The sequence below is a fragment of the Esox lucius genome, chromosome 23 (genome assembly GCF_011004845.1).
Source record: "Esox lucius isolate fEsoLuc1 chromosome 23, fEsoLuc1.pri, whole genome shotgun sequence".
Lineage (NCBI taxonomy): Eukaryota > Metazoa > Chordata > Actinopteri > Esociformes > Esocidae > Esox > Esox lucius.
The window spans coordinates 13,144,077-13,171,584 of NC_047591.1; the positions used below are offsets into that span (position 1 = coordinate 13,144,077).

The 27,508-nt window shown below is 41.3% G+C and overlaps 2 protein-coding genes across 10 annotated transcripts in view; one reads left to right on the forward strand and one right to left on the reverse strand.

Annotated features, from left to right (window-relative positions):
- Positions 1-275: 275 nt before the first annotated feature.
- Positions 276-4,381, forward strand: myf5 (myogenic factor 5). Of its 4 annotated transcripts, none has more exons than XM_010887221.3 (4): positions 276-411; positions 1,897-2,365; positions 3,550-3,625; positions 3,878-4,381. In XM_010887221.3, exons 2-4 carry the CDS (start codon positions 1,916-1,918, stop codon positions 4,075-4,077), a joined length of 726 nt encoding a protein of 241 aa, XP_010885523.2. In that variant the 5' UTR covers positions 276-411; positions 1,897-1,915; the 3' UTR covers positions 4,078-4,381. The 4 variants fall into 4 exon arrangements, with proteins under 4 accessions (XP_010885523.2, XP_010885520.2, XP_010885519.2 ...); XM_010887218.4 differs by lacking the exon at positions 276-411 and adding an exon at positions 421-663; XM_010887217.3 differs by lacking the exon at positions 276-411 and adding an exon at positions 673-902.
- Positions 4,382-7,012: 2,631 nt separating this feature from the next.
- Positions 7,013-27,508, reverse strand: part of lin7a (lin-7 homolog A (C. elegans)) — a 77,079-nt gene continuing 56,583 nt past the window's right edge. For 3 of the 6 annotated variants that reach the window (XM_034290056.1, XM_020042768.3, XM_034290055.1), the window contains 5 exons: positions 23,731-23,849; positions 17,278-17,349; positions 12,210-12,419; positions 10,885-11,100; positions 7,013-9,355 (listed from right to left, as the gene is read on the reverse strand). In XM_034290056.1, coding sequence (XP_034145947.1) covers positions 10,885-11,100; positions 12,210-12,419; positions 17,278-17,349; positions 23,731-23,769 — 537 coding nt within the window. In that variant the 5' untranslated portion in view covers positions 23,770-23,849 and the 3' untranslated portion in view covers positions 7,013-9,355. Of the gene's footprint in view, positions 10,806-10,884; positions 11,101-12,209; positions 12,420-17,277; positions 17,350-23,730; positions 23,850-25,173; positions 25,315-27,508 lie in introns of those variants that run through there. The other 3 variants (XR_004575221.1, XM_034290054.1, XM_020042769.3) reach the window with 3 other exon arrangements.

The window sequence follows — 27,508 nt, forward strand, 5'->3', positions numbered from 1 at the left end:
ATGCAAAAGTGAAATGCTAGACCATTCTTAACAGGTCAGTGAAGTCATTTGAATGATTGTATCAGTCTAAAACACATTGTTCCTTAGATAAAATGTTTTCAATGTCAACATAAAAAATAATAGGTTTCCATCTGGAAAACATAGTATCTGGGGTAAATAAACCTTTATGGATGTCTACACATTTGATATATGACACCTATAAGAGGGGCATAACATTTCAGGAAATCAAAGCATGAACAATTTGGAAGAAATAAGGGTTTCAAACGTGAGGGAAAGGGACATTAAAGCCAACCTAATGCCCCACACTTAACTCTGGCTCTGACCCCTGACAACAACTCCGGAATAAAGACGATAAAAAGCAAACCCCGGTTCCCAGGAGACACCACTAGCACCTCAGATCACAGAGCCTGAGTGAGTGTACACAACGGCTAGAGCAGCTCATAGGCCAGTATCTTTCTGATGTATCGCCAGTAACACCATATGCTTGCGCATAGTGTCAATTAGTTAAATCGATTGTTGGCAGGTTTTCTCGTTGTCCGTGTTGTTGGGGTTGTTCACAGTCAGTACAGTCTTTGATCTCATCGGCAGCTTCGGTGGCCAGACTCACGCCAATGTCTTCTTCAGCTGTGCGCAATACAAACTCTGACGGCTATTCAGTGGCAGGTAGGCCTACAGTGGTGTTTTCTTAGGTGTGCGCGGTTCCCAGAGATGGAGGCGGCCAAACGTTTTGACACGTTGTGAGAAATATCCGCATTGTATTCTTGTAGGCTGTCAACACATACAAAGCGCGAGTAATTACTCAGACGACTGAAACAGGCTTCTCATTATATCTTCATCGGTGTTTAGTTTCTCATGCGTACAGTTCAGCCTGCGGCCTCGGAGTTTCAGCTTACATCATTAATGTTAGTTGCTCATTAACATTTATTAAAGACAAAATGGTAAAAAATATATATATAATTAGACAGAATGTTAAAAATACTGAGGAAATTCTTATTACTTGGTCTTATTATTCGACTAAGGTTCTAACAGACTTCAAATCCAGTCATTATTTGATGTTTTTAGACTCGTTTTGAACACCATTTGAGATATATTACGATTCATGCTAATGGTTCATGTTTGGCTTTTGACAGTAGGTCATGCAAATGATTCACGAAGTGGCACCCTCACGTTGATTGCTTAATTACCTTTATAATGACCATCATCCTTTAATGAGCTTTTACAAACATCGACAAACCGTGCATGACACCTTCAGTGATGAGTTAGGAGCGCGGTAATGTGAATTCTAGGGGTTTGAAATGTTACACCTCACTTTGCAGCTGGGCTGCATCTGCAACGCTGCTATTTATCTCAAGCGTAAAATTAGCAAATAACTCTACAACAGCCCACCCCTTTGCTCTTAAGGTTTTGAGAATAGAACTAACCTCCATAATGCCCGACTGTTAATTATGTTTAAGATTGTGTGTGTTGGATCACTGCAATATTAGTAGCCTACATTTGTCAAGTTGGACCACATAGTGTTTGGTCACATTCCACTTTGTGTGTTTAGCAATTGGTGTTTGGCAACCATTTGGAAAAAAAGATATAGGGTTTATTCCGGATGGGTCAGTTTGTGCACAGATAGGGTTCATGTAGTGGTGTGATGAGTAGGAAGTCACCAGGGAGTGCAGATGTGGGAAACTGGGTACTGGGTGTGAGGGTACGGGTGGGGCGGAGAGCTGAGCTAACCCCAGCCTGCCTGGGCCAATGGGGCATTGTAATTAGATCTGGCCAATGTGGGTCTTGCGGGCTCTGGGCTGGGGGCATATAAGGGGGGCCCCATGGCTGCAGCCCTCTCATATCACTCAGAGGTCTCCTCTCTCACCCCACGGTTCTGAGTTTCCTCCTTCCTTTCTTCAGCCACAACAACCGCCCAGCCATGGATGTCTTCTCCCCGTCCCGGGTCTTCTACGACAGCGCCTGTGCCTCCTCGCCAGAGGGCCAGGAGTTTGGACCCGGGGAACTGGATGGCTCAGAGGAGGACGAGCATGTGCGGGTCCCCGGGGCTCCTCACCAGCCGGGCCACTGCCTCCAGTGGGCCTGCAAGGCCTGCAAGCGTAAATCCAGCACGGTGGACCGGCGTCGGGCCGCCACCATGAGGGAACGCCGCCGGCTGAAGAAGGTGAACCACGCCTTTGAAGCTCTGAGGCGGTGCACTTCAGCCAACCCCAGCCAACGGCTGCCGAAGGTGGAGATCCTACGCAACGCCATCCAGTACATCGAAAGCCTCCAGGAGCTGCTCCACGAGCAGGTGGAAAACTACTACAGCTTGCCTGGGGAGAGCAGCTCGGAGCCTGGGAGCCCCTTGTCCAGCTGCTCTGACAGCATGGTGAGACCCAGATCTCTCTGACTCCTATGCAGCTTTTCTGTGACTATCCTTGTCTCTGTGTGCCTAACCTTATGGCTTTACCCTGTCCTGCGCATTTAGTGTCTGCTGAAACATTCTTCCCATTGGACTAATTCAGCGTGCTCCATTTGCATGATGGATCGCTTCGCTGTCAGCCTGTCTTGTTGCATCTTACAGGATCTTGAGTTAAACCCTTTTGTTTCGGGCCTCTAGCTTTGTAGCTTAATTTCCGTGTTCTCTGGGAATGCATATTATAACAATTTGATATTGCAGTGACCTTTCATGCGTTCAGAGTTTATCTCCGGATCTGAAGGGGAGAATAGGCTCACTTCTAATTTAGAAGTTTAATTGAATACACTTGCACTGATTGGGGGATTAATTCAAATTAAAATGCGCCCTTTTGCATTTACAAGTCTTCGGCTGCCCCATTTGATAGAAACATCTGTTTTTGCTAAGTTAAGCATGATGCATTGATGTTCACTGGACAACACTGTCCTTTTTTTAATTAGTGTGTTTGGTGCATGCGTGTTTCCTCACTGCATAAATACCTACTCAGGCCAGCGAAGATTTCAATCAGCTCTACAGCACAATGGTTGGAAGGTGATGCAATGCCGAATAGAACGGATCTTTATGATGGTGGATGGTGTAATGGCTTTCCCACCACCGGACACTTTATAGCCTATTAAACCCTGCTAAATCCACCTTACTGAAGTCTGGCAGGAAAGACTGTGCTTTCCTGCATTCCATCCTGACGGCATGTTCTTTGCCGCTGCCAGGATTTTCTGCAGATTTACTGGGAGAAAGTGTCATCTTGCAAAAACTGGTGTTGCTTCCACTGATACAATCGATTAGCCACGGCTAAAGCAGGGCAGATCATGGGAGCGGCCTGCAACTTTGGCCCTGAGGTGGCTGTGAAATAAAGAGCCCTAGCCTAGCCTGCCTGCCAGTGACAAAGGGGATGTTTTGTGCCTTCAATCTAATATGATTTCATATTTGTCGCACAATACTTGTCAGCTCAGTGCCGTACTTAATTGTACACCATTTACAAACCTTAGTCTAAAAATGCATTTAGGGGATCGTAGATGTGTACATACTATGGCTTTGCACTTTGGCTGCTGATTGTTTTGGCCGTTCTTCTAACATTTGTTGACTGTTTTGTCTTGTAGGTTGACTGCAATAGTCCTGTCGTGTGGCCTCAGATGAACACAAGCTTTGGCAACAACTACAGTTATTCTAAGAATGGTAAGACACATTGATTATGATGTGCTTATATCAAATGAACGTCAGTCTAATTATTATATGCAACTGGATAACATCTGGCCACCAACTGTACAAACTGAGTAATTAGTCCACGTTTTCTTTGATGGGTTTGATTCATACAATATGGACACAATTAACATCACAAGTTACCTGAATCATGTGTCTATAAAGTGACTTAATGGGACATAGTGGTCCCTTCACTGGCCGGTCTGACCTTGATTTCCCCCCGTCCAGGGAACTCTGGAGACAGAGGTGCTGGGGCCTCCAGCCTGGCATGCTTGTCCAACATCGTGGATCGCCTCTCTTCGGTGGACACCAGCGCCCCGGCTGGGCTCAGAGATATGGTTCCGGTTCCTTTCTCGCCATCCAGTATTGACTCCCAACCTTGTACTCCAGAAAGCCCCGGGAACAGACCGGTGTACCACGTGCTGTGAAGAAAACCTGCATTCAACTGTGAATAACATGACAGCCCTTTTAAACCACATACCACATTTAGTTCCTATTTCATGATGGTTAACATCAAGGAAAGGAGTTTCAAATGCCAGAATTGTTTAATTAACCTAATTTAAGAGAGGAGTTTTAGTCAGCACCTGCCAACGTTGGTCTTGTAAATAAGATTGTAAATATGTAAAATACATTTTTGTTTATTTTATACAATATTATTCCAAATGTAACATATTTAATTCATCCGTTTCATATAACTGTTCTTATGTTTGTATTATTCAAACAAGATGTATTTAAGCAATTGCATTTGTTACTTTCAAGTTTTGTTTCTTTTGTCGTCCTTGTTAGCGTGATTAATAGACTTTTCAATGATTCATGTTACAAGTTTTTTATTCTTTCAAATAAATGCGCTACAATAGAGTCCCTTCATGGTCAGTGTGGTGGGTGGAGCTGGGAGGAGAGGGAGGTTGTTTGTACTTGTTTGTTCTGTAGTAACAACTGTTTCTCATCATGAACACCCCTAATTACAGCTGAAACACTACTGTTTCAACAAATGGTCTGATAGTAACACTTTTCTTCTTGCTTTTTCAACAAGTCCACTCAACATTAAATAGGACTACCCTGCAAACAATAAAACTTCTGGGTCTAACACAAATCATTAAGTTGACACCTATCCCAACAAGTAAAATTCTAATTCAATAAAAAAAAAAAACACACAATATTTCTGTGGTAAGGAACTAAAGCAACCACCACGATTTTCAGGTACATTTTTTTATGCATTCATAATAGAACAGAGTAAAATCCAAGTAAGCACAGCTTTTTTTTTTTTTTTTACCTGAGTTGAACCACTTGACCTGTTACCATACAACACACTGTGACAACCATCTGAATCCATAGAAACTGTTCATGTGACACTTCTTTGCTACAGACTCTAAGGTGTAAATATTTATGATGGGCTCCCTACTATTCTGTGAGCATTCAGTGGTGATTGGGACCTACCTGTAGTTAAAAACTATTGGCAAGGGCTTGTATTTCATTAAGACACTGTTGGCCACAAAGCTTCACGTGTTGATGTTATTTTCTATGGCTAAACCTTGGTTATGATTCATTAATCATTCATGCACCAGGCATGCGACATGAGAATGACAGAAATAATGTTCCGCCACTCAGAGATACATACAGAGGACCCCTGGTAGTGAAGGTACAAACATCAACCAGGAGAGTAAATTGCATCAGCTACATTATTACTAGGCCATTAATTACATGTGATATACTGCTTTCCCATTTCATTACTCTCCCAACTGCTACATGGAATAGAAGTACCCTACCAGTCCCTCATGTATGTCTGCTCTTTATTACCACAAGATGGAGGTATTTCCCATATTTTTCTTTGTAATGTCTTAACATTCTTGCTCCAATAATAATAATAAAATAAAAAAATCAGATTACCGAGCATTCACTCCAACAAATGAGGCCTACCAAGTTTTATGACAAAATAATGTATATTATTTTCGGTGTGACTCCTAAATTGAATACATTATCAATATTAACTGACCACAACACTGAAATGTCAAATATAGCTGAATACATTGCTGACTAATCATGTTATATAGCCATTCTAATTGCTGAACTAAATAGCACGCATTTAACATGATATTGTTCTGTGATATCATTCAGTGTCATTCCAATAACCACCTGACCGAAATTGGATTCTAATCTGTCGTATTCTGAAGATTGAACGTCAACCGTTAAAATTAAAAATGTGACCTGATAAAGTAATCTACCAATAGCATTCACTTCGTGATGTCCTGTAATTCTCTGTCAGCCAGAGTTTCGAAAGTCCAAATATTAAAACACTTGCTCAAGTGATGCCAACGTTCTCCCAGCGCACACTGCTCAGACAAACTAGGCGTGTATTACATGTTTTACTACATTATTGATTATATTAGAATGGTGTGGTAAATAACATTTAAAAAATCATTAGTAATTCATATTAGTCCTGTAAACAGGCGGAATATCTCGGTGCCGTTTATACTTGCAAGAATCAAGTTGGATGGATGCGGATACAAATGGCCAAACTCAAAAATAGGTCATTGGAAATGTTTTTGTTCTCTTGCATGAGCCTCTGGTGCCCGGTAGGTAGGACAGTACAGATACAAACAAATAACGGCACAGCACAAAAGAAACAACAAAATACAGACTATATTCAAGAAGACTAATGACAACAAGTGGATCGATCCGAGCGCATTACTGACAAAAACGGTGTTTTGTAAAACTTTAGAAATATGCTCTGTAAAACACTTCCTGAAAAATGTGTTGGATTAGCAGATTAGCAAAGTAGCTGTAAAGGCCAATTATACTATAATTTCAAAATTGCTAAATGATCTATGGTACCTAACAATTCCATACGTTAACAAATTGCAAATAAAGGAAAAGGGCAAAGTGTAATACCATTTAGTATTGCTGTAACGATGCAGAGTTGAGGCAGGACACATGCGCTAGTTCTTTTATAAAAAGAACTAAGACGTAGCAAAACAGAAAAAGGTTGTATTGGTATGGAAACCAAACAAAGACCGACAAAAAATTCTAAAAATAGGACCTTAAAGACAGTGATAAGCAACACAGGTGAGAGTAATTACAAACAGGTTTCCGCGCTCCAAATGAGGGAGCGTGGTATTTGCCTATAGGCTTAAATTCAATCTTTCATGATTTTCTACTGTATAGCACACTGTATTCAAATGTGTTAGTACTAGTATTTCAGGCCTTTCATTCTTGATTTGCCTTAATGTGGTGTCATATAAAGAATTTGTTATCCTTTTTCGGTATAAAAGCAAAGTTTTAGCTTCGAGTAGATTGGTAAGGCAAGCCAAAGAGGTCACATGGATGCAATGCCCCACCATACAAAACAAAGTGACATACCCTCCATTTACTGTTTGAGTCACTGTTTATTAATTACACATTATTGATTGAAACCTCTAAGGAGTGAATATTTGAACATATAGCATTGCTTGCCTAGTGTAAACTGTGGTGCCAGCAAGTCCACAGCCTTACTCTGAGTGAACAACTGCCCACCAGGCCACTTCCAGCATTAGTTTCAATAAGGACCACTGAGCTCCAGCATTAATTTCAGTGTCTGCCTTCTAGGATAATGGGGCCTTAGGCACTTTGGTTCTGATACTTAAAATCCTATGCTTATTAACTCTAATAGGTGTTTCAAGACTTGTAGCGTCAATCACTTCATCTCATTTCCTCTGCCCAACCTATCGGTTGAAGGCACAGTCAGAACCACAAACTTTTTACTGGCCAGTGCTGCCCTGAACCCCCTTCACAGCTTAGACAGACAGGGGTCATAGTTCATGGTAGCCTTTTACAGCTCTTAAGTCTTGCCCCCAAATTTCAGAAAAGCATATTATACACAATAGATAACCAGGCAGTTCAGGGTCAACAAAGTTGTTGTTGTACACACGCACATATATTTATTTATACAAATATAATATGTATAACAATTGCATATCACCGGGCGTTGTCTTTTTTCTGTTCAGTCGGTAAGTACAGTATGTCCAGCTTCAAAAATGCAAGTCATTAATAAGAAAGAGAACAAGTAAATGTACAAAAGGGATCTGTGGAAGATGAACTGCTCAAAGGCCGAGGAACAAAACACGTTTACAGCCCCGTCTGGATGGACTATCAGGGTGGCACATTGCACACAGTATGGATGTTAAATGGTCTGGTACTACTTCAATACCCACCCACAAAAGAACAATACAGAGAACACACACTACAGTTTGCTTACCAGGGAAACCATCTAACGTAAAGTTAGTACTACAGATACAAAACGTCTTTTGATCCGTGTTGATCATCAATTGGTTTTCGAAAGGTTTCAATGACTTCACGGTGCAACTTCTTACACTTAAATATCGTTCCTTGTCATGACAACACTGTCATACAATAGTTAAGAGGATTAAAAGAAAGAGTTAGGAACAGATGTATTTAGAAGCCTAGAACATTCCACAGTCTCTTACAATGATTGTCAAAATGTAAAGGTGACAAGGCAGGAGGCCATTAACCATGCTATTCCGGTAAGAATTGTACAGTGGGCAATAAACGCTATATAATTATATATTTTAAATAATCATCTGCATGTTAACAAACGTGCGCATACCACAGTGGAACATTAAACTTTATGTAAATCTCAAAGATTATCAACTAGAAAATAGATTGATTTAAAAATAAAGGAAAGTGTACCATATGATTAACCCTAATAGATATTCAAATGGTTTGACATTCTATTTGTCATTATATACATTTTATAGAAACAATTATAGATTATATGAATCTGTATATTTAATTATATGATCAATTTGTACAGATCTCTGTGATGCGAGTGGCTAGTTTAAATGGCTTACTTGAGAGCTAAGAGTCCAATTATGATATTGCACAGAAATTGTACTTGCCTATTCAATTGTAAAATTCTAAGAATCTCTTTGAATGACATGTTTTCATGAATGTTTTCATCTACTTGGTATCCCTTGTTGTCAATATATTTGAAGGGCTGAAGCCTGCCTTATGACACACAGTGCATAAGATACAGTTTATTTAGCATAACATTGTCAGCTTTTGTGTCTTTCCCATATACTATGTTTCACTATGACTCAGTTTGTGTGAAATGTAAAACCAACCAAAATATGTTATTGCTAAATCTACATGTTACCATACAAAATATGTTCTTGCTACAATATACGGTATTAGGTACAAAATTGTTCACATTTATCCAAACATCACAAGTTTGACAAAAAAGAAAATAAATCAATGACCATTCCTACATAGACACAAGCACAAAAATAGGAATCAAATAATAGAAATACCACTGTACAAAGCCATGGCAAGTCAAAACAAGTAAAATAAATTCAAAACAGATTAAAAAGGTAACAGTATCACAAATTACATGAAGGAGGATCACAATGTTCAACTGTTAAAGGACAACTGAAAATGAACAGAAACAAATTGATAGTCAAACTAATGATTATCAGCAGTAGTCTCCATTTCTCAAATAACCGTGCACATTTTGAAGCACCATTGTTTACATTTCAGGACACCGCTCTCAGTTTTAGCTTCATTTGGTTGTTAATACATCAAATGCAGAGAGTCTTCACTGCTTAAAAGCATCATGTTCTCCACTGCCAGGTGGTTCCTTCGGGATCCCCTGCACAGAGGTGGAAATTGAACCTGCCTTTCAATGTCCTTCACTCCTTCTTCTTTTGGAAGAGCCTACAAGAAATATGTAAAAAAAGCTGAGAGCAATGCCTAAAACTATTTGACCGCTCAGTACTTAGAATCAGTAACATTGGATGCTATATATTACAGAGGAATAAGAATAAAAAAGATCAACTGGTACCCTGAATTGAAAAGCCGATTCAACTCTGAGAAGCCCATTCCAAATTCCTGTAAATGTGTTGTCCGTGCCTACTGCTCCTAGGAACAGAGATTATAGCAAAGCCTACTGTCTCTGCCTTGGCTAGCCCTCACAGGTACTGAATGAGGGAGAGACAGAATAGCTGGGCGGTATGTCAAAGGTACCCGAAGCACGGACTCCATGCAATCCCATGGTACTTGCTGCCTAGCGGTCTGTCTGGGAATGCCGGCGTGCTTGGGCACCAGCCTCTTAGCCACCGTATCAAAGCCCTGTAGTCAACGTGCCAGCACTGATACAACATGCTGGCGTGTTCCCTGTTCAGTCCCCTCTCCCTGTCTCCCCATCACAGGTCGACACGCTTTCAAATATCTGCCTGAGCGGTGTCGTAACACATGCTGAGCAGCAGCTACACGAGGACGGTTAGTATCAAATGATCAGTGACGCGGACGATTCCTTAGCCTGCGGGAGGCGTTAAATAATTTGAGGCGTGTCCCCTGGAGGTATGTTTGAAGAGTGCTCAGCTGAATGCTTCTTTCAAGTCTGGGTAAAACTTTAAACCGTGACTCAATTGTTTCACATGAAATGTAGTACATGCTACACATTGCAATTGCATCCTGAGCTTAGTGCTTTCACTGGGACAGAACATGAGTTTTATGAGGGATTTATTAACATTTTTTTATGAACCATTTTCCATATTTCAAGTAATTCCCCTTTAATGTGTGCTCCAGGCAAAATGTGAAGAATGATTGAAGAATTGATGTAATCCATGGTATCAAGAGGACACCTGGTTTCATTTTGTATGTTTCTATTGTGCTTATATACCTGTGTGTGTGTGTGTGTGTGTGTGTGCATCTGTGTATGTGTCTGTGCATAAAACCAGTTTAACCATGTCATCTGTGCAGTGAAAAAAATCCCCAGAAGTGAGGACCAACATGAATTCAGTTGTGAAATAAAATGTCATGTACATGTGGTGTCACACACTCTGGGTATAAAAAACCCACGTGACTTTTAAAGGGTGCAATTCGTTTCTCTGGACACTGCTCGCTCAAAAACAGTACACTGCCATGTTTGAATGCCATAAAACCTTCAAGGTTCTGAAATACTTGAAACATCCTTAGGACAGTATACAGCAGATCTAACAGTATAGATGTCGTTTGCTGATATTATTTCCAGTTCAGCGACCAGTCATGTTGAGTATATCACCTACTTACTGTACCAGCCGTTAATGTTATCCATGTGGATCCAGCTTCTCCTTGGCGGCCGACTAGCAGGGTCCCAGATCTGTTTGTGCTGTCTTGCTATGCTCTGAACATGAACATAGGAGTACAAACAGACCTGTGAGCAGGCTATGGTCCCCCAACCTTAAAGCAATGAAAAGCCTCACCTACGACATGTGGTTCATCTGGGCGCTGAGATTCTGCTGCTGCTGCGCCTGCATGAGGAGCTGCTGCTGCTGGCGGCGGCGGGCCGTGCGGAGCTTCTCAAAGCGAGCCTCCATCTCCTCCAGGACCTTGGGCGTGTAGCGCACCACCAGCTTCACGCTGTCCTTGGCTGCCTTCAGGAGCTCCACCGCCTTCTCGTGGTGCTCCCCCTCCACACTCTGGGGAATTACAGCAAATAGGAATGAGAGAGAGAGAGAGATATAAGCGTTAGCACGTTTAAGAAGTGACAGAGTGTAGCATGCAGGCAGCCGTCTCGCCACAAGGAGTCACTAGAGTACGATCAGACAAGCCTCCTCTCCAATACACATAGTCATTGCAAGGCCAGTGTACAACACCCACTTGGGCCTCTCGGTCTCCACTGTCTGTAATGCACCCTGGGATTAAACCAAGGTTGCCATGGCACCCTTTGAGTGCAGAGCAGCGGCTGATGTTTAATTGGTTTGAACCAAATCAAATAAACTTTGCCTAACATTTTTTTGTAGGCAACAGTTGAGAAGGTTAGGCTGCAGCACCTTCAATTTCCAAATGTTTTTTATTAATTAGGTTTATCCTGGAAGTCTAGTTCAAAAAGCTCTGCAGGTTTAGAACGCTTCATTTTTTGCAGCCCCAAAAATACACATTTCACTTTACAATTCTGGAAAGCACAAAAATCAAATGAGACTTGCTTTTAGAAGCGTGTATTTCATTATGGCTCATCTGAAGAAGGCACTTGTTGTTCCGATCATATTTGAAAATACTGTGTACTGTGTTTTTATTTTTTTTATTGTGGTTTTGGAATAGGATTCAGCAAAAAGTGACTGAAAGCCCAAACTACTCTGCCTTGTGGTTTATGATTGCCGAACTGACCTATGCTGTCCCTAAATTGACCTAATTTGTAGATCCTAAATGTATGCTTTGGTTCTACCTCTGAAGACAGACAGGTTATTGTTGTACATATTCACAAATTGGGGGGGACAGTTTGTGGAGGAACAAAATATGTTACATGTTTTGAGATGCATCACAGTCGAAGAGGGATTTGTCCAACTTTGTCAATGTAATAATTTCAATCATTAACATTTTGACATGCCGATAAACATTATCCAATAGTTTCCTAGCTGGTATGTGGTTGGTTAGGACAAATGTCAAGCATGGCAACAGAAAAATAATACCTTGTAATACAGTATTTCTGTTGAATTGTATTTGGCTAAAATTCTGGGAGTTCTTTTGACTTTTTTCATGTAGACAGAGTTTCACACCTTCTCATTATCATAAATAATGTAATAAATACCACGCCGTTGACAGAGAGGAGCTGGTCCCCTCGCTTTAGGCCCCCGTGCCTCTCGGCCACGCCCCCTGGGATGATGCGGGAGATGTAGATAGGAGAGTTCTGCTCCTTGCCACCCATCACATTGAAGCCCAGACCCTCCTCTGTTTTGGGTAGCTCCACCACCCGGGGGTGAGAGTGACCTTCGCTGGCTGCGAATGCTGCAACCGTGGCCTGCAGGGAGAGAGGTGAAAAGTTAATGGTCAGACCGTTTTTGCTGTTTTTAACTGTAATTCCATTAACAGTTCGGCCCTGTTTTGTCTACAACACAAAATGATTAGATAATGACAACTTTAGGTACCTGACAGTGGATTTCCCAACTGCCAAATAAACGTTCCCAATCCCAAGAGCTATGCAGAAAATGTTCCAGAATAAAAAGTGAACATTAAAAAGAATACAGTCTGTGGGTGGCATCTTTTGACTTCATGGTTGACTTCATAAACTGGTTTTACAGATGTTCAGTAGGGCAGGGAAAAACAAAAGTGTGCGCCAAGACGATAAGAGGTATTGTATGCTCATACGAGATGTTTTCTGGCTAGGTAACCACATGTATTAGTACAGTCTCTGTTTCAGCTGGTTAATAAAAAACTAAGACTTCCATAAAACATTTCTCTGAGCCTAATTTAATTCCCACTCTGTTGACATGCCCTTTCTAGACAAATCTTATTTTTATATTATATATCTTAAAACAAGTGCAAGACCCCCCCAATGCAGTCTTTTTTTTTTTAAACAATCACTGCATATCTCATTTATCAGTGCCTATTTGATTTAATTAAAGCAATCTGAATTTTTATAGTGTATATGTTTTTCCATTTGGCAAGTTCAAATATAGATTGTATAGGAAACAAATATAAAATATTTACATACAAAGTCCTTTTTATCTTGTAGGAAGGTTTAAAACCCCATCCCCTTACAAAAAATGTAATCCCACCTGAACAAGCTACACTTACTAAAAAAGGCAAAGAACTTACATGATTATAATTTTTCACACTTTCCGAGTGTTATTTTGACCAGAGTGTTATTTTGACATAGTCGTGGAAATGGATCTGTTTTAACACCTACTGTAAGGTGTGGATCCTGCGTTTCTTCAGCAGGCAAAAACCCAAACGTTTTGGGATTCAATCCTCTATGCATCCCTCTTTCCCCTCTCTGTTTGCTGATCCCTCTCTTCCTTTCTTTTCTCTATTTTTGTCTCCCACTGTGAGGTGAAGAGTCACAGTGTTCAATATGCATACCATCACCTCCCTGGCTCACGGCACAGTGACCTTCACAGGTTTTTTGTTCCTGGGGGGAATAAACAAGATGCCATATGGCTGTCTCCTCCAAAAACACTGAAACATCTTGGATGAATCAAATGAAAATGGAATGTCCTGGAAAATGCCCACCTATTGGCACATTGATGTAACAAAATGACTAATGTCTCGTTTTTCACCCCAGATAAGCTCAATCTATTCTTTGTAAGGCCATAAACTTCAGGCTAGCAATTGTCGTAGGAATTGATTCAATTAATTAGGTAATTAACTGAATCAAGCGCTCCAGCTCTCAGGTGGAACACATTTTAATTGGTAAACACTCACGAGTAACACCGCTGCGCTGGCATCTAAAATATAATCTATCTTGCTAATGCCTCATTTAGATTGCTGGTGTGTCAGGCCCCCAGAATGGTGCAGCAGTTTAAGTTACTGCCTCGCAGTAAAGTTGCGTCATTAGCGACAATGCTGGTTGCAGCACACCAACAGTGCCCAGGGTTCCCACAGAAGGGCTGTGCAAATTGTCTCTGCGCCATCCAGGGTGGATGGGCAGGAGGTCAGACAGGGTTGCTCTGTCTAGTTGCACTCTTTTGACTTACTGGGGCTGGTCGGATAACGGCACGCTTAATCGTGGCTTGAGAAGGCGTTCTCCTAGCATATGTTCCCGACAGGTAAATCCTGATTGAGTTAGTAATGTAATAAGAAGCAAAATGTCTTGACAACATTGGAGGCGATTGTTCTTCGAGTCAGCATGAAGCATGGCCATCAGTGTTGTGAGTAGGACATACAGAGATTTGGAGGAGAAAATAAAAGGGACACTAAAAAAATCAATGACATCGATTTCTGTGAAGGGATTCATGCCTTTTAATAGGACAGTACGTTTTAAGACCCCCAAAATAATACTTATGAAAGTGATTCATGTTTAAATGCACAGAGCGTTGCCTGCCATCCCTTTCGGTCAGCGATGTACTTGAGATGAACTTGATGATGAGGCTGATGGAATAAGGCCCCGATCAGCTGAAGAGATTCTCAGGAGGGTAGCAGTTTAGCACTATCTAATTTCGGTGTTATCGATTTTAATAACTCCTATGGGCACAGAAGCCAGCCGATATAATTTGCGCCATGTTAACGTCTGCTCTGCTGGGTGGATGTATTTAATATGCTTTTGAAAAGATTAGTGATGTATCTTGTTTACGTGTTCTGACAAGGACAAAGCTGAAAGGCACTTCAGGCTGTTGTCATTGCTTTTTGTAAGCGGTCATATATTTAACGACTATAGATTCAGCACAGCTTGTCCAAACATTCAGCTTCACAAAAGAGCTCCCATACAATCTCTAAAAAAATTATCACTATCATTTTTACTACTGTGTAGTTAAGCACTAACCCCAAGGCCACTTTTAAATATAGCAAAGTAGTTTAAATAACTAGGCCTATCCACATTCTCGCTTTCAAAATAGCCTTTGAATAAAATGTGAAAAAGAGAATGATTATTTTATGAATAAATGTTATGATGTTGAACAGCAAGTATATTTGACAAATTATTATTACAAATATTTCTCTCTTTTATCATGTCATCTTATGCGTTATTAGACAGAAGTGGTAAATGACGGACAAAATAGTTTTTACTGTGAGAGAAGTGGCCTGGATTCAAACCCAGGCTTCAGCAGTACATGAACAGTGCAGTCAGAGACATGGACTGCCCCAGGCCACATTGCTGAAACAGCAGCATACCATCCACCTCAAAATGACTAGATCTGAGCAGGTTTGAACATTTATTTTCATATACTATCCACATAGGATACACTGGTGTCATTTTGTTACCTTTCCTGACTTTGCCTCCAGACTGTGGTCGGGATGACTCAGGGAAGCCTTCTATTGCTCTACTAGTTCCAGGCCTGAGCAGTCAAATTCTCTGAGGTAATACACACATTTATTAGTTGTACCCACAAGTAATTTTAGTGCCTTTACTTTACCAACAATTTAAGTCCGTGTCTCTTTAAATTATCAAGCTCTTAATTATTTTCGTCTTTTTGCATTGTCTGTCTAAAAGAAATTAAGATAAAGTTGTGGAGACAACTATAACACTCGAGGTGTTTGGCCATATTTCTCCTCCAGGTACACTCTCTATAAGTAGCAAGCTAGCTACTGTACCTAGCACTAGTTAGATACCCAAAGGTCTGTGTCCAGCACTAACTAGCCTGATAAAAGTAAACAAAAAGCATTTATTCGATGGGCAGGATAGGCTATAATGCAGGACCACATGCACAACACATTGTTTAAGGTTATATTGTTTCTGCTATTCCCCTCCTAGACACTAGAGGGAGGAATGGACCAATTTCACCTCTAGTAGGCTTAGTCTGTCCTTTCACATCTTTCTTTCAACCAAGGTGAAACTCCCTAACGGAATTCCCAGTAAAATTATTTGTATGTAAAACATATATACATACACGGTTTGTCTCAAAACATATGCTTACACATAGCAGGTAGCATGGCATGGCTCTTCAAATGCTTGTTTAAGGAACCATTCAAAGCAATAATTTTAAAAATCAAACTCAGGGTTCCCCAAAAGTTTCAAAGAAAAGAACAGCTAAGGGATCCTCAAGGAACATTTTATTTTAGAATATACTACACTGCAGAAGATTTATTAAAATGTGTTAAATGTGATTTTAATTTTTTTAAACATCTTATATAGCTGTGACAGGAGCTGGCTAACCAGTTAAATAGCCACCCTATTGAAGGGTCTTTGTATTTAGTGCTGTAGTTGGTTTGTTTGATTTCTGTTTTTATGCGTGCTGGATCTAGCATAATGGACAGGTTATCATTTAGGAAGTGAAATAAAATACTGTAGTGAATGTAATAAAATACTGTAGGGAATGTAATAAAATACAGCTCGTTCAAACACAAAAATGTGCAACTTAGACTATCAACTCTTAAAATTGAATAAAACATTTCATGAGTTATATCTGGAGGGGAGAGGTTGTTGCTAGTGGGTTATGTGCAGAGATTTATGAGAAGCAGCTGCTTAGGGAAGCAATTTGCTAAAATTATATGATAAAAAATACTCCCACTAAATTTTATGGAATGGTGACTCCCACTAAGACCAGATGAGAATCGTTTTTATTCCTTATATGCTGTCTTTATTAATCTGGGGACGAGGTTAGACGTGTTCTCTACTCCGTTAGTAGGGGCAGCTTCATACATTGGGATCTCAGTCAGGGTGTCAACCTTCTATTGAAAAGTGTACAATTTAGATATGTAACAACTTACAACTGACTGTTTATTTTGAAGCGTCAAGATTTTCTCTCCACTCCATTGAAAAAGGGAACAAAGGCACAAAATCAGCTGTAAAACAGATCACTTTGTCCCATTGCAGAGATTTTACATTTGCATAAAATATGTTATACATTTGCTAAATATCCTCTCTGCTACTTAATAAAATTTGTCGATTTGAGACCAATTGTAAGGAGAATCAGAAGTCTCTGGAAGAAGCAACAAAAGTTCTATGAACCAGACTGCACACCTCCCGATGTTGCCTTCACCTGAGATATTAGGTGAAAAGCTTAAGATGTACTTCTTTCATCCCACCCTCCTCCTTTACCTTTTCCCCTTTCAACATTAGATGTCTGCCTTTATTCTCCTTGACAAAAGCTTTCCTCAGACTGAATATGAAGTGGGAGACATCTCTCTAGGGAGACTTAATGGTTGCCTACCTAGGTTTACTGTATACCTCAGCTTCAGGTTTTGTCAATGCAGCGATGTCGGTGTGAGATGACATATCTTACCTTAGCTGTAGCCCGTGCCTGGTACTCAGGACACCCATTGACTGTGATCGTTTCATGCATGTACTGGTACACCTGGAAAAGAGAGAAATACATGGGGAAGCCTGGAGAGCATTTTCTCAGTGCTTTTGAATTGATTGCTACAGCCCTCCAAGCTGTATTTTATATAAAAAGTCATATAAAACAAACATATTAATGCCATTTAAAAACAGCAGCTCCAGTGTCAGTATTACATCTCCTTTTGGTGATCTCACTGAAGTAGGCACCACTACAATCGTTACCAATGCTTTAATTGGAGTGGCATTGTTAGATATTACGTTCTTATACAAACTCGTGTGACTTTTGTTTGTCCTATATTGTTGTGCTTTAACCATGAAAATCAATAATGGTCATGTAACTTTAAAGGGGCAGTGCAGGTAAAAATGATATTTACTCAAATAAAAAAGGGATATGTTTCATGTTTTATGTTGCCTTAAGTAATGTTGCCTTCTCAAATTAGGAACTTTCTATGATGTCACCCATGAATGGACTTGGTGCATAAAACACATGAAATGTAGATGCTAAGATGTAATTAGAGACAATCAGAGCTATGTATGTTTTATAACTGTCATTGTAATGTAACACTTTTGTACCTAATTGATATACCATGTACATGGCTGCCTTAGTGGTATTGGCTGACTACTCTAGGAATTAGAAAAACGACAGGGGTATGTTTACCTCTTCTTTTAACAATGCTGTGAAAGTGTCTGGGAACTGAGGAGACCAATTGCTGTAGTTTTGAAGGTGAAATGTAGCCCCATTCTTGCTTGATATAGGATTGCAGCTGCTCATCAGTTTGGGGTCTCCTTTATCGTGTTTTTTGTTTCATAATGCGCCAAATGTTTTCAACGGGTGACAGGTCCGGACTGCAGACAGGCCAGTTTAGCACCCAGACTCTCCTCTTTAGTCTGAGCAGTTTCTGGACCTTGTTTATACAGTTAGGTCCAGAAATGTTTGGATACTGACACAATTTTCACAATTTTGTCTCTGTATGCTACCACAATGGATTTAAAATGAAACAACCAAGATGCAATTGAAATGAGAACTTTCTGCAATAATTCAAGGGGTTGAACAAAAATATTAAATGAAACATTTGAAACGTCAATGTACCAAACTGTTGATTTGGCCACTCCTAATGTTCCTGCTCTCTCTCTGATGGATTTTTTTCCCACTTGTATTAAGAGCTCCTTTGACAGCATGTTGTGGGTTCACAACAACACCTTACAAATGCGAATGCCACACCTGGAATCAACTCCAGACCTTTTACCTGCTTAATTGATGAAGAAATAACAAAGGAATAGCTCACACCTGTCCATGAAACAGCCTTTGAGTCAATTGTCTAATTACTTTTGGTCCCTTGAAAAAGAGGGGGCTACATATTAAAGAGCTGTAATTCCTATGCCCTTCCTCCAATTTGGAATACCCTCAAATTAAAGCTGAGAGACTGCACTTTAAGTGCATATTTATTATTTAACTGTAACTTGAATATATTTTGGTAAACAGAAAAAATTATAAAAACTTGTGTCACTGTCCAATTATTTCCGGACTTAACTATATAGTTTCTTCTTTGCATGGTAGAGTTGCATTTGTGGATGCAGCAACATACTGTGTTCACAGACAATGGTTTTCGTAAATGTTCCTGAGCCCATTTCCATTACACTGCAGTGATTTCTACTATGGAATTGTGTCCGTTTTTAATGCAGTGCTACCTGAGGGCCCGAAGATCACCTCCATCCAAAATTTCTCCGTATTCTCTGAACCATTTAATTATATTTTGTAACGTAGATGATGAGATCCACAAATTCTATGCAATTTTATGTTGAGAAAGGTTATTCTTAAATAATAATATTTGCCTATCGCAGTCTTTCACAGAGTGGTGAACCCCTCCCCATCCTCACTTTTGACAGACCCATCCTCTCTGGAATGATCTTTTTATACCCCATCACGTTACTGACCTGTTGCCATTACACAACTTTTCCAGTCTTTCTTTGCCTCTGTCCCAACTTCTTTGAAATGTGTTGCTGGCATCAAATTCAAAGTGGACATATATTTTTCAAGAAACAATAAAATGTCTCAGTTTCAACATCTGAAATGTTGGCTCTGGACAGTACTATTTATTATAGAATATAGGGTTTAAATGATTTGCACCTCATTGCATTGTATTTATATTTACATTTCACTCAACCTTTTTGGAAACAGGGTTGTACAACATGCATGAGAATATACCCATTCTGCTTTTCTACTAAAATCGTAATAATAACACACAACTATAAAGTTAAAAAAGTTTTTAAAAAAAGTTTCCTTTGTGCAAGGTGTTCACTTAAAATGAACAAAATGAAGCATTTTACATTGACCATGACTGAATAAATCCAGATCACCTCAGTATGACAAAAATAGTGATTAACTTAAGCGTCGGTTCTGTTTATTCATGCTGCAGTATTGAAAACATTGCTGTGTGCGTTGGGGGAATCATCAATGCCGTGACTGCTCCAGGAGATTTGGACTTTGAAAGAGAACGAGAGAGAGAGACCGAGATAGCGAGGGAAAGAGTTGTTCTGCAATCTGAACACCACAGTCGAGGTCCAAGCCTTGATTGTGCCGCCAGCAGACGAGTGACTGGGAAGCCTCATTGGCAATGCAAAGTGGCCAGCATCACCCAGGGAGTGGGGGCGGCTTTGTCAGCAGGGATTTCCTGGCCTCACCGGGCTGTACCTACTCCCTCAGGCACCCGAAAAACCGTGTGCGTGACTACCTGTGAGAAAAGCTTGCTGCGATAAACAAGCCCTGAGTCCATTGGGGGTTTGTTGCAAGACAATTGGAAACAACCAAACCCGGGAAGAGAGCAAGAGCGGGACGACATGCGCTGCCAGGCCCTAGTCTTCTAAAGGCATCATTTCTACCCCGCTTCCCCTCCTGTTACTGGGCATCCCTCCCTCCCGGAGTGCATTCCTCCCGGCCCTCCTGGGTATACTCTCCCAAATTTCTCTCCCTCTCTTCTTACTCTGCGGTTCACTGGGCATTTCCTTCGACCGGCTTTTATCAACCCAGCTCTATTTCACCTCTGTGGAAGGCTTACTGTGCATTACAAAAATGTCACCGCACCTTGATGGAGGGTAGAGCTTCCCGCAGGGTGCCTAGCATGATTCGTGTAACCATGGCTCCCTGCCTATCCCTCAAAAGATCTCCTGTCTCCACCTGACAGACTTTAGTGTGGTCTTTCGTTTGAAGCAATGTAGCACAGTGTTTAATAACTGTTCATTCATACCATGCATGGTACAAATAGTAATATTAAATGTACATTGATTGATTATCAAATGAAGTAGCTCTGATTCATCAGCTCTCTGTAAATTCAATATGAGGCTGTGGCCTGCCCTTAATGGAGTGGCATGCAAATCCAGTCCTTTGCATTTAACATGAAATCCTATTCATATTCCCTATTCCATTATCATCAGGGTAATGCTACTCTATGGTCACATCATTGATTCTGTTAATTGGAAAATACTGTTAGTATTGCTTTGTTACTAATGGAAGTCATAATTGTATGACAGGTGTGGAGGAATTGTGTGCTCAGGCCTCTCAGACGCTTGTTGTTAAAATCAACTCTGATTATTTCTTTTACATGTTTTTGTATAAAACATAAAATGAAAGAGTGGACAGGCACTCTCCTGGTTTTCTCAAGGATTCAATTGATGTTTGGAATCAAAGGGAGACAGGTGAGGTGGACAGATAGCGGTGCAGGGATTTAACCAGGCTCTGTAGCTGGGAGCCACGTATGGACAACGGCTCCACACATGTATTTACTCAAGCATTTTCTCATTTTTATTTTCTTGGCATGAACAAAAATGTGCACTCAGTTGCAAACTAGTGTTTCAATAAGAACAGGGACTAAAAGTAGATCTGCATTTGGATCTATGGGAAAGACATCAGTAAACGGGGCAAGAAATGGTGTCCGAAGGTGCACATTTGAAGACTGTGATAGTGTACATTACTGTGATATGTATAGAAAAACAGAAAAGCAACTCTTTCCCGGGTGAATGAGAATGTCAACACAGGACGCGACCAGACTGTTTCAACAAGAACAGTCCATCGAGAACTACACACAGACAGATATTATAGTAGGATTACAGTGCGTAAACACCTCATTACAAAGGCTTTTCCTTTAATATGTCACCTCTCCATATTTTGTAACAAGATATTTTAGAGCAGTCCTGATGTTGTCTTCTTTAGGAGTGGAGCTCATTAGAATAATAATACCCAGTATGCTTTAAAATTGTACCTTTAGAATTTTAGTCATTTAGTATCCAGAGCAACTGGAATCAACTGAACTAGGTAGACAAACACATATAACACTTCCACAATGTTAAAAAAACTCTCTTTTATTATGCCTAGACATTTTTTTTAAGGGTATTTTGTAGTTTTATACTTGCTTACTTGCTTATCATTTCTATAAAAATTTTCACATATGTCTGACATGAATAATCTTGTTATTAACTAGTTTACAGCGGCAGGGAATCATCGTGATGTCCATATTTTCCAGACTGGTAGTGCTCTCCTTTGTCTCCCCTGGTGTCCTTCCCTTTCCATTTGCAAGGCTAATTTACTTTGACAACTCATTTAGGTTGATGCAGAGTAACATCGCCCAAGCTTGGAGATGCTCTCTCGTCAATGATAGATATGATTGGGATACTCCTCAAACTCAGGCCTCTCGGCCACTGGGAGTGTCAGCTTAGCAGACAATTTCCTCCAAATCAATTTCTTCCACCAACAATTAGGCAGCTAACCACCTGATCAATTTCTAGCTGGGAATTTCACTGAGAATTTTACTGTGAATTCTATTGACACTAAAAAGACAGGCTTTAAAACAAATTGTCTCTTGAGACTACAGTAGAGACGTCATCCAGCTACCCTGGTCTGTTTAATTTTCTGACTGCTCATCAGACCACAGACTGAATTCTAACAGCTTGTGGCCCCAGCTCATATCCTATAAATCATCGGCATTAATTAAATGACATGCAGGTGAATCCAATACTAAGCAACAGCAGTGGATCCTGACACACACTTTAACACTTTAATAACACCCCTAGTTTAACCTCTGTTAGACCAGGGCCGCTCCAGCCTGTTCCTGGAATGCAAACACCCTGTAGGTTTCCTCTCCAACCCTAATTCTGCACACCTGATTCTAATAATGAGCTGGATGACAAGCTAAGTCAGGTTAGTCACAACTGGGGTTGGACAGAGAACCTACCAGATGGTAGATCTAAACTACAGCAGAGGTTCCCAAACTAGTGGTTGTGGCCCCAAAATAAGGGGCCTGAGTTTCCTAGAGGGGCCCTGGGGTTTTATGGATTTGAAGGGTAAATAAAAGCATTTTATCTATTTTAAAGGGGGTGTCACAAGTTATTGAATGCTTTATATTCATGTTACAACACAAACGCCAAGGAATCTGCTCCCAGCTTAATTTGCGCGCACCTTGCGGAAGTTAACTGAATTACAGAAACACCAGTTTATATTTTTAAATGCGATTTAGATGGCATGATTCCCCACTGTATTCAGTGCTTGTTTTCTCACTTGAACAGAAATGGAGTGAACTGAATATTAGCAACCAGGAAATGAAATTTGTACGGAAGTTATTGTTAGTTTGACACAGGCACGTATGGAAAAGCATTAATCAACTCATTTCTGTAGGGACATGTGAGCCTTGTTTGTTTCGGTATGTCACAGGGGAGTACCCAACTGCTACGTGTTGTAGCATAACAGCATGGACTGATAATGATCTCTGTAATAACCGTAATCAACATTATCATCATCAAGTCCACAACAACTTGTAATTGCTTTTTAGCCCAGCTAGCAGTAGGAACCTAATGAGAACCCACACTGCACAGGGATGTCGTTTCCTGGAAACCATGGCCGGTCAGCCCCTGCAGCCAATCCTGGCCGATCCTCCCCAGTTGCCCTGGTGACTAGATACCGTTGAAGGGGTTTTAGTCGTCAACTGCTCTTCCCCTCTGAATGGCTAGCTGTTGTAAGCCTGACTGGACCGCTCTGCTGCAACCTCTGGCAGAGAGATGACGCACTGCCCCCGCCCCGGCAGTGCCAGGCTCCACCATCTCTCCCAGGCTCACCCTGCCACCAGAGCCGTTCCTGTCTGTAACGTTTCCCTGTCCATGACCTCATCCAGCCTTTTCTGCGTCCGTACTGTGTGTCTGTGTTGACATTACAACCTTCTGTGGGTGCTGTCTGCACGAGGAGACAGCCCTGGACGTTGTGTACAGCACAGCACACTTTCAAACTCCGCTCTAACGAGGAAATAACGCACCGATTCATTTATCAACTGTAATTCCTCTGAATTTGAAGGACCCACAGGTCGTCACAGGGGCGGGGGGGGGGGGGGGGGGGGTCACAGGGAAAGGAACTCACCTCTCTAATGGCTGTACAGAACTCACTCTGCAGCACCATCTTCAGGGACTGCAGCTTATGACCCGGGACATCCCCAGACTCCTGTAGCTTCTCCAGCAGCTCGATCGCCCTGGCCACGTCTGACAAAAGGAGAGAGACAGACAGCGAGTGTGGGAGGAAGCCAGAGAAAGAGAGAGGGAGGGAGAAAGCCAGGGAGATAATCAGGGTGGAGAAAGAAGCAATGCACCATTGAATTACATTAACAGCGGAGCCCTGAGAAAGACGCCGGAGAGAATCGATACGGAGCGTAATGGAAATAAACTCAGTCAAGGCCATGGGGGAAGGAGAGAAAGCCATCCCAGTGTGTGCACTAGGCCCTGCTCCACGCATGAGAATACAGGCCCAACGCTGAGGGAGGGAATGGTTCCGTTGAAGGCTACCCATTCCTGACAGGAGGGGCACCGGTGGGCATTAGGATGCGACTCCTGTGTCTGGTCAGCTTACCGCCCCTAATGATCTTCTCATGAACAAGGCCAGGGAGACAAGCAGCCTCACGAATGTCCCTAAAACAAGCAGGTCAGAGGAATGAAAGGAGAAGCTGGGAAGGGAGAAGGGGCAGTTTGTGCCTAACCCAGTCAGTGGCTTGGTACTTCAGGAGATAGAAATTAAAAACAGTAGGTCACAAATGTGTGGCGGTTTGACCTTTTACCCTTGAGTATGAGCAAAGATCAAACTACAGTTTGGCAGCAGCGAGTCGCTTGGAAACTATTAAAATACGCAAACACAGATTTTACTACAAGTACCATAATAAATAACCTCAATAAAGGAACAAGTAAAAGGCGATACAAATATATTGAAACGTCTGCTTTTACTTACATTTGTGCTGACGCTCTTACCCAGAGTAGATTACATACATACATTATTGATTGCACATAGTTAGTACATGCAGTACTCTACACGTTTTGTTATGCGGGGAGGAGACAGGACGAATGAGCAAATTGTAAGCCATGGATAATTATATTGCAATGATGATATGAGGGCCATGCAGGGAGCTATGTTACTGGCTCGCACATGAGGCATTAAAATCCCATCCTGCTTACGGGCGTGGATAAAAATGGACCTGGCTGAGCCACGTGTGGACTGACTCAGTAATCCATTATTTTGCCCAGGAATTCTAAGCAATCATCTAAACCAACAACATTCTAGCGTAAGTACATTCTGCACAGTACGAACGGAGAGAGAGGTAAACACCCAACAATGTTTATAAAGCACATGCCAACCCAAAGGAGGCTTGTACTGAGGCGGAAGCTCATCTAGTGTAACCCAGCGAGGCAGAGAGGAGACAGAAAAGCTATTACTGTTCATAGACCCAGGGCAACAGGAGGAGGGAGAACTCAACAGAGAACCTGTAGTTGTTCGGGCGGGTTTGTTTTGGGCAAGTGTTAAGCTCGACATGCTCCTTACATCTAAAATGTAACAGCTTCGGCATGCTCGTTTTGCCAATTTTCCTCGTCCTAATTCTTCATTATGTCAAGCCGCGGACCCAGGACATTGGGTGCTCACGTTGAAGACGGTTCGGTAGTTGATCCTGCCATGCGTTTCTTGGTTGTCATTGAAGAAAAAAAAGGTTTGGTTAATATAGGTCACTGCCCCCCCCCCCCCAAATATCCTGACTGCTTACCGCTCATTTCCTATTAGCAGCAAACCGTACCCAAATATGGGTCAGGAGAACAAGAACAGCAATTATCAGTCTCTGAGCTATTTACACTATGTGTCCTGACTAAGTCCTGACATCTGAGTCCTGGTCCGAGTTTTTAGGATTTCACCCTGATCATGAACATGTGTCTGGGAGTGGAAAATCACTGACTGTATAGCTGTCTTTTGGAAGTCATCAGATGTACCAGTCAAAGGTTTGGACACGCTTAACCATTTAAGTGAATGGATTAGTGTCCAAACCTTTGACTGTTACTGTACATACAGTAAATACGGACACAAATCATTTTAATACACAATGTGTCTGGACAAAGAACATTGGTGCTCTAGTCTTACCCAGAATGCCCCAGTGGATAACATTGATCTAGATGAAATTGTGGCCTCAATTTATATCAGCGTTGGTTACTGCAGGGCAATAAGCGTGCTATTAGTATTCTATTGGCATATCTGGCTTGGCAAGCGCCGGGAGTTGTCTAGATCTTTAGAAATTAATCACTAACTCCACAACTGCATTCAAGCACCTTCTGTAATAGTGGCCACATTATGTGTAGCTCAGATACAAGACTAAGAGGGTTCTCAGGGATGTAGTCGGGTTGGTGTGTTTGCTGCAGTTAAGACGGTGTGTTCCCAAAACTCAACGAGTTAATAGTTGAAACTTTAAAACCTGCAGACTGTCGTGGAATTGATTTCTTGTGCAGTACACAGCTTCATAACTACTATACTTAAGAATTACAGTGATCTTACATGTAAATAAAAGCTCCATAGACTTGACTCATAAGTGGTCGGATCCGCTTTTACCAGCAACCAAACAACTTTGATAGCTGCCACATAGGATCGGTTGACCTGGCAGGTTGCCTGGGAGTTCAGAGAGTTGGACCAGTATGCAAGAAGTTTCATTGTTCTAATCTCTAAGCCAATAATGGGAGAAGTCTGTTATTTAGCCCTTGTGCGAGGCAGCTAACCCCAAATGCCCCAGGGTACCTATCAATAACAGCCAATCCACAGTCCGTGACCCTTAGGGTATTGAGCTGGTGACTAGCCAGTTAGGCACAGGAAAGGGGAGTGTGTGTTGTGGTATTAAACAATATTCACTTGTACTTTACACTATCCCAGCAACAGACCTTTTGGAAGGCAATGTAGCTCATACTGTGAAAGACTGATCATTTACATTAGATATAACTGCTGCCCAATGAGCTCATAAGCAAGGTGAAAGAGGATGTACAGAAAAGTTAGATTTGCAATAATGAGTGGCCAGTAATAGGCTGCTATCATTCCACAATACCAGGGAATCTGCCTGGCTAGTAATGTGTCTTTATTTGTCAGTATAAGCAGGTCAGGGCCACATCAGCAGGGCATTTTCTGTTTTGAAAAATAGATTTTTGTCTGTATTTGTACTGATAATATGCTCTGATGAAAAGCTAGAATTCTCACCAATTGAACACCACTTTCAAGAAGTTTGGCTTTTAACTTCTTTTTGGGAAATGAAATAGAACAGTCCTTTCAAAAAAAGGGTCGTTGGAGCCAATTTTGCAAAGTGAAGCTGACAGTGTTTGATTGCAAAAGACACCGATTTTGACTGGGTGTCAAGTTGTTTGAAGGGAGAAAGAACTACTTCATTGAAGTTGCCGTTCACAAGAATCACATTTGCCCTGTCATGAGAAAGTATACGCTACAAGCAGTCAAGTGCCATCTATTGCAGTCAGATTTGCAAGCCTCCCCAAAAGTGAATGGAGATCGTTGCTACCACATGTAAATGCTGCTATCTGTCTGGGTCCGCTAGTGTGACAGCTAGTCCAGAGAAGTGGATCTTCTGCTCCCTGAGTTATTACAGCTGATAAATAATAAACCTCGCCCCCCTGCTTACAGTTGCATTTCATTTGCCGCACGGTGACTCTGACTGTGCCAGTCATCCTCACTGCCTCCCTTGATCTGCTGGCTTATTAAATAGGAGATACCACCTCAAATATCATCCTGACGGTTGGGTTGATTCCTTTCAATATGCAGATGGCTATTTGTGGCCAGAATGTTGTGAACAGACCGTGTATGGTGTTCTGCCATAACTGTTGGAATAAATGCATTAGTTACA

Coding starts and splice junctions, on each gene's coding strand:
- myf5 (XM_010887217.3), top strand. CDS start 853: ATGCGTACAGTTCAGCCTGCGGCCTCGGAGTTTCAGCTTACATCATTA. Junction 903..1,896: donor TTTCAGCTTACATCATTAAT/GTTAGTTGCTCA, acceptor TCCTTTCTTCAG/CCACAACAACCGCCCAGCCA. Junction 3,626..3,877: donor CTACAGTTATTCTAAGAATG/GTAAGACACATT, acceptor CCCCCCGTCCAG/GGAACTCTGGAGACAGAGGT.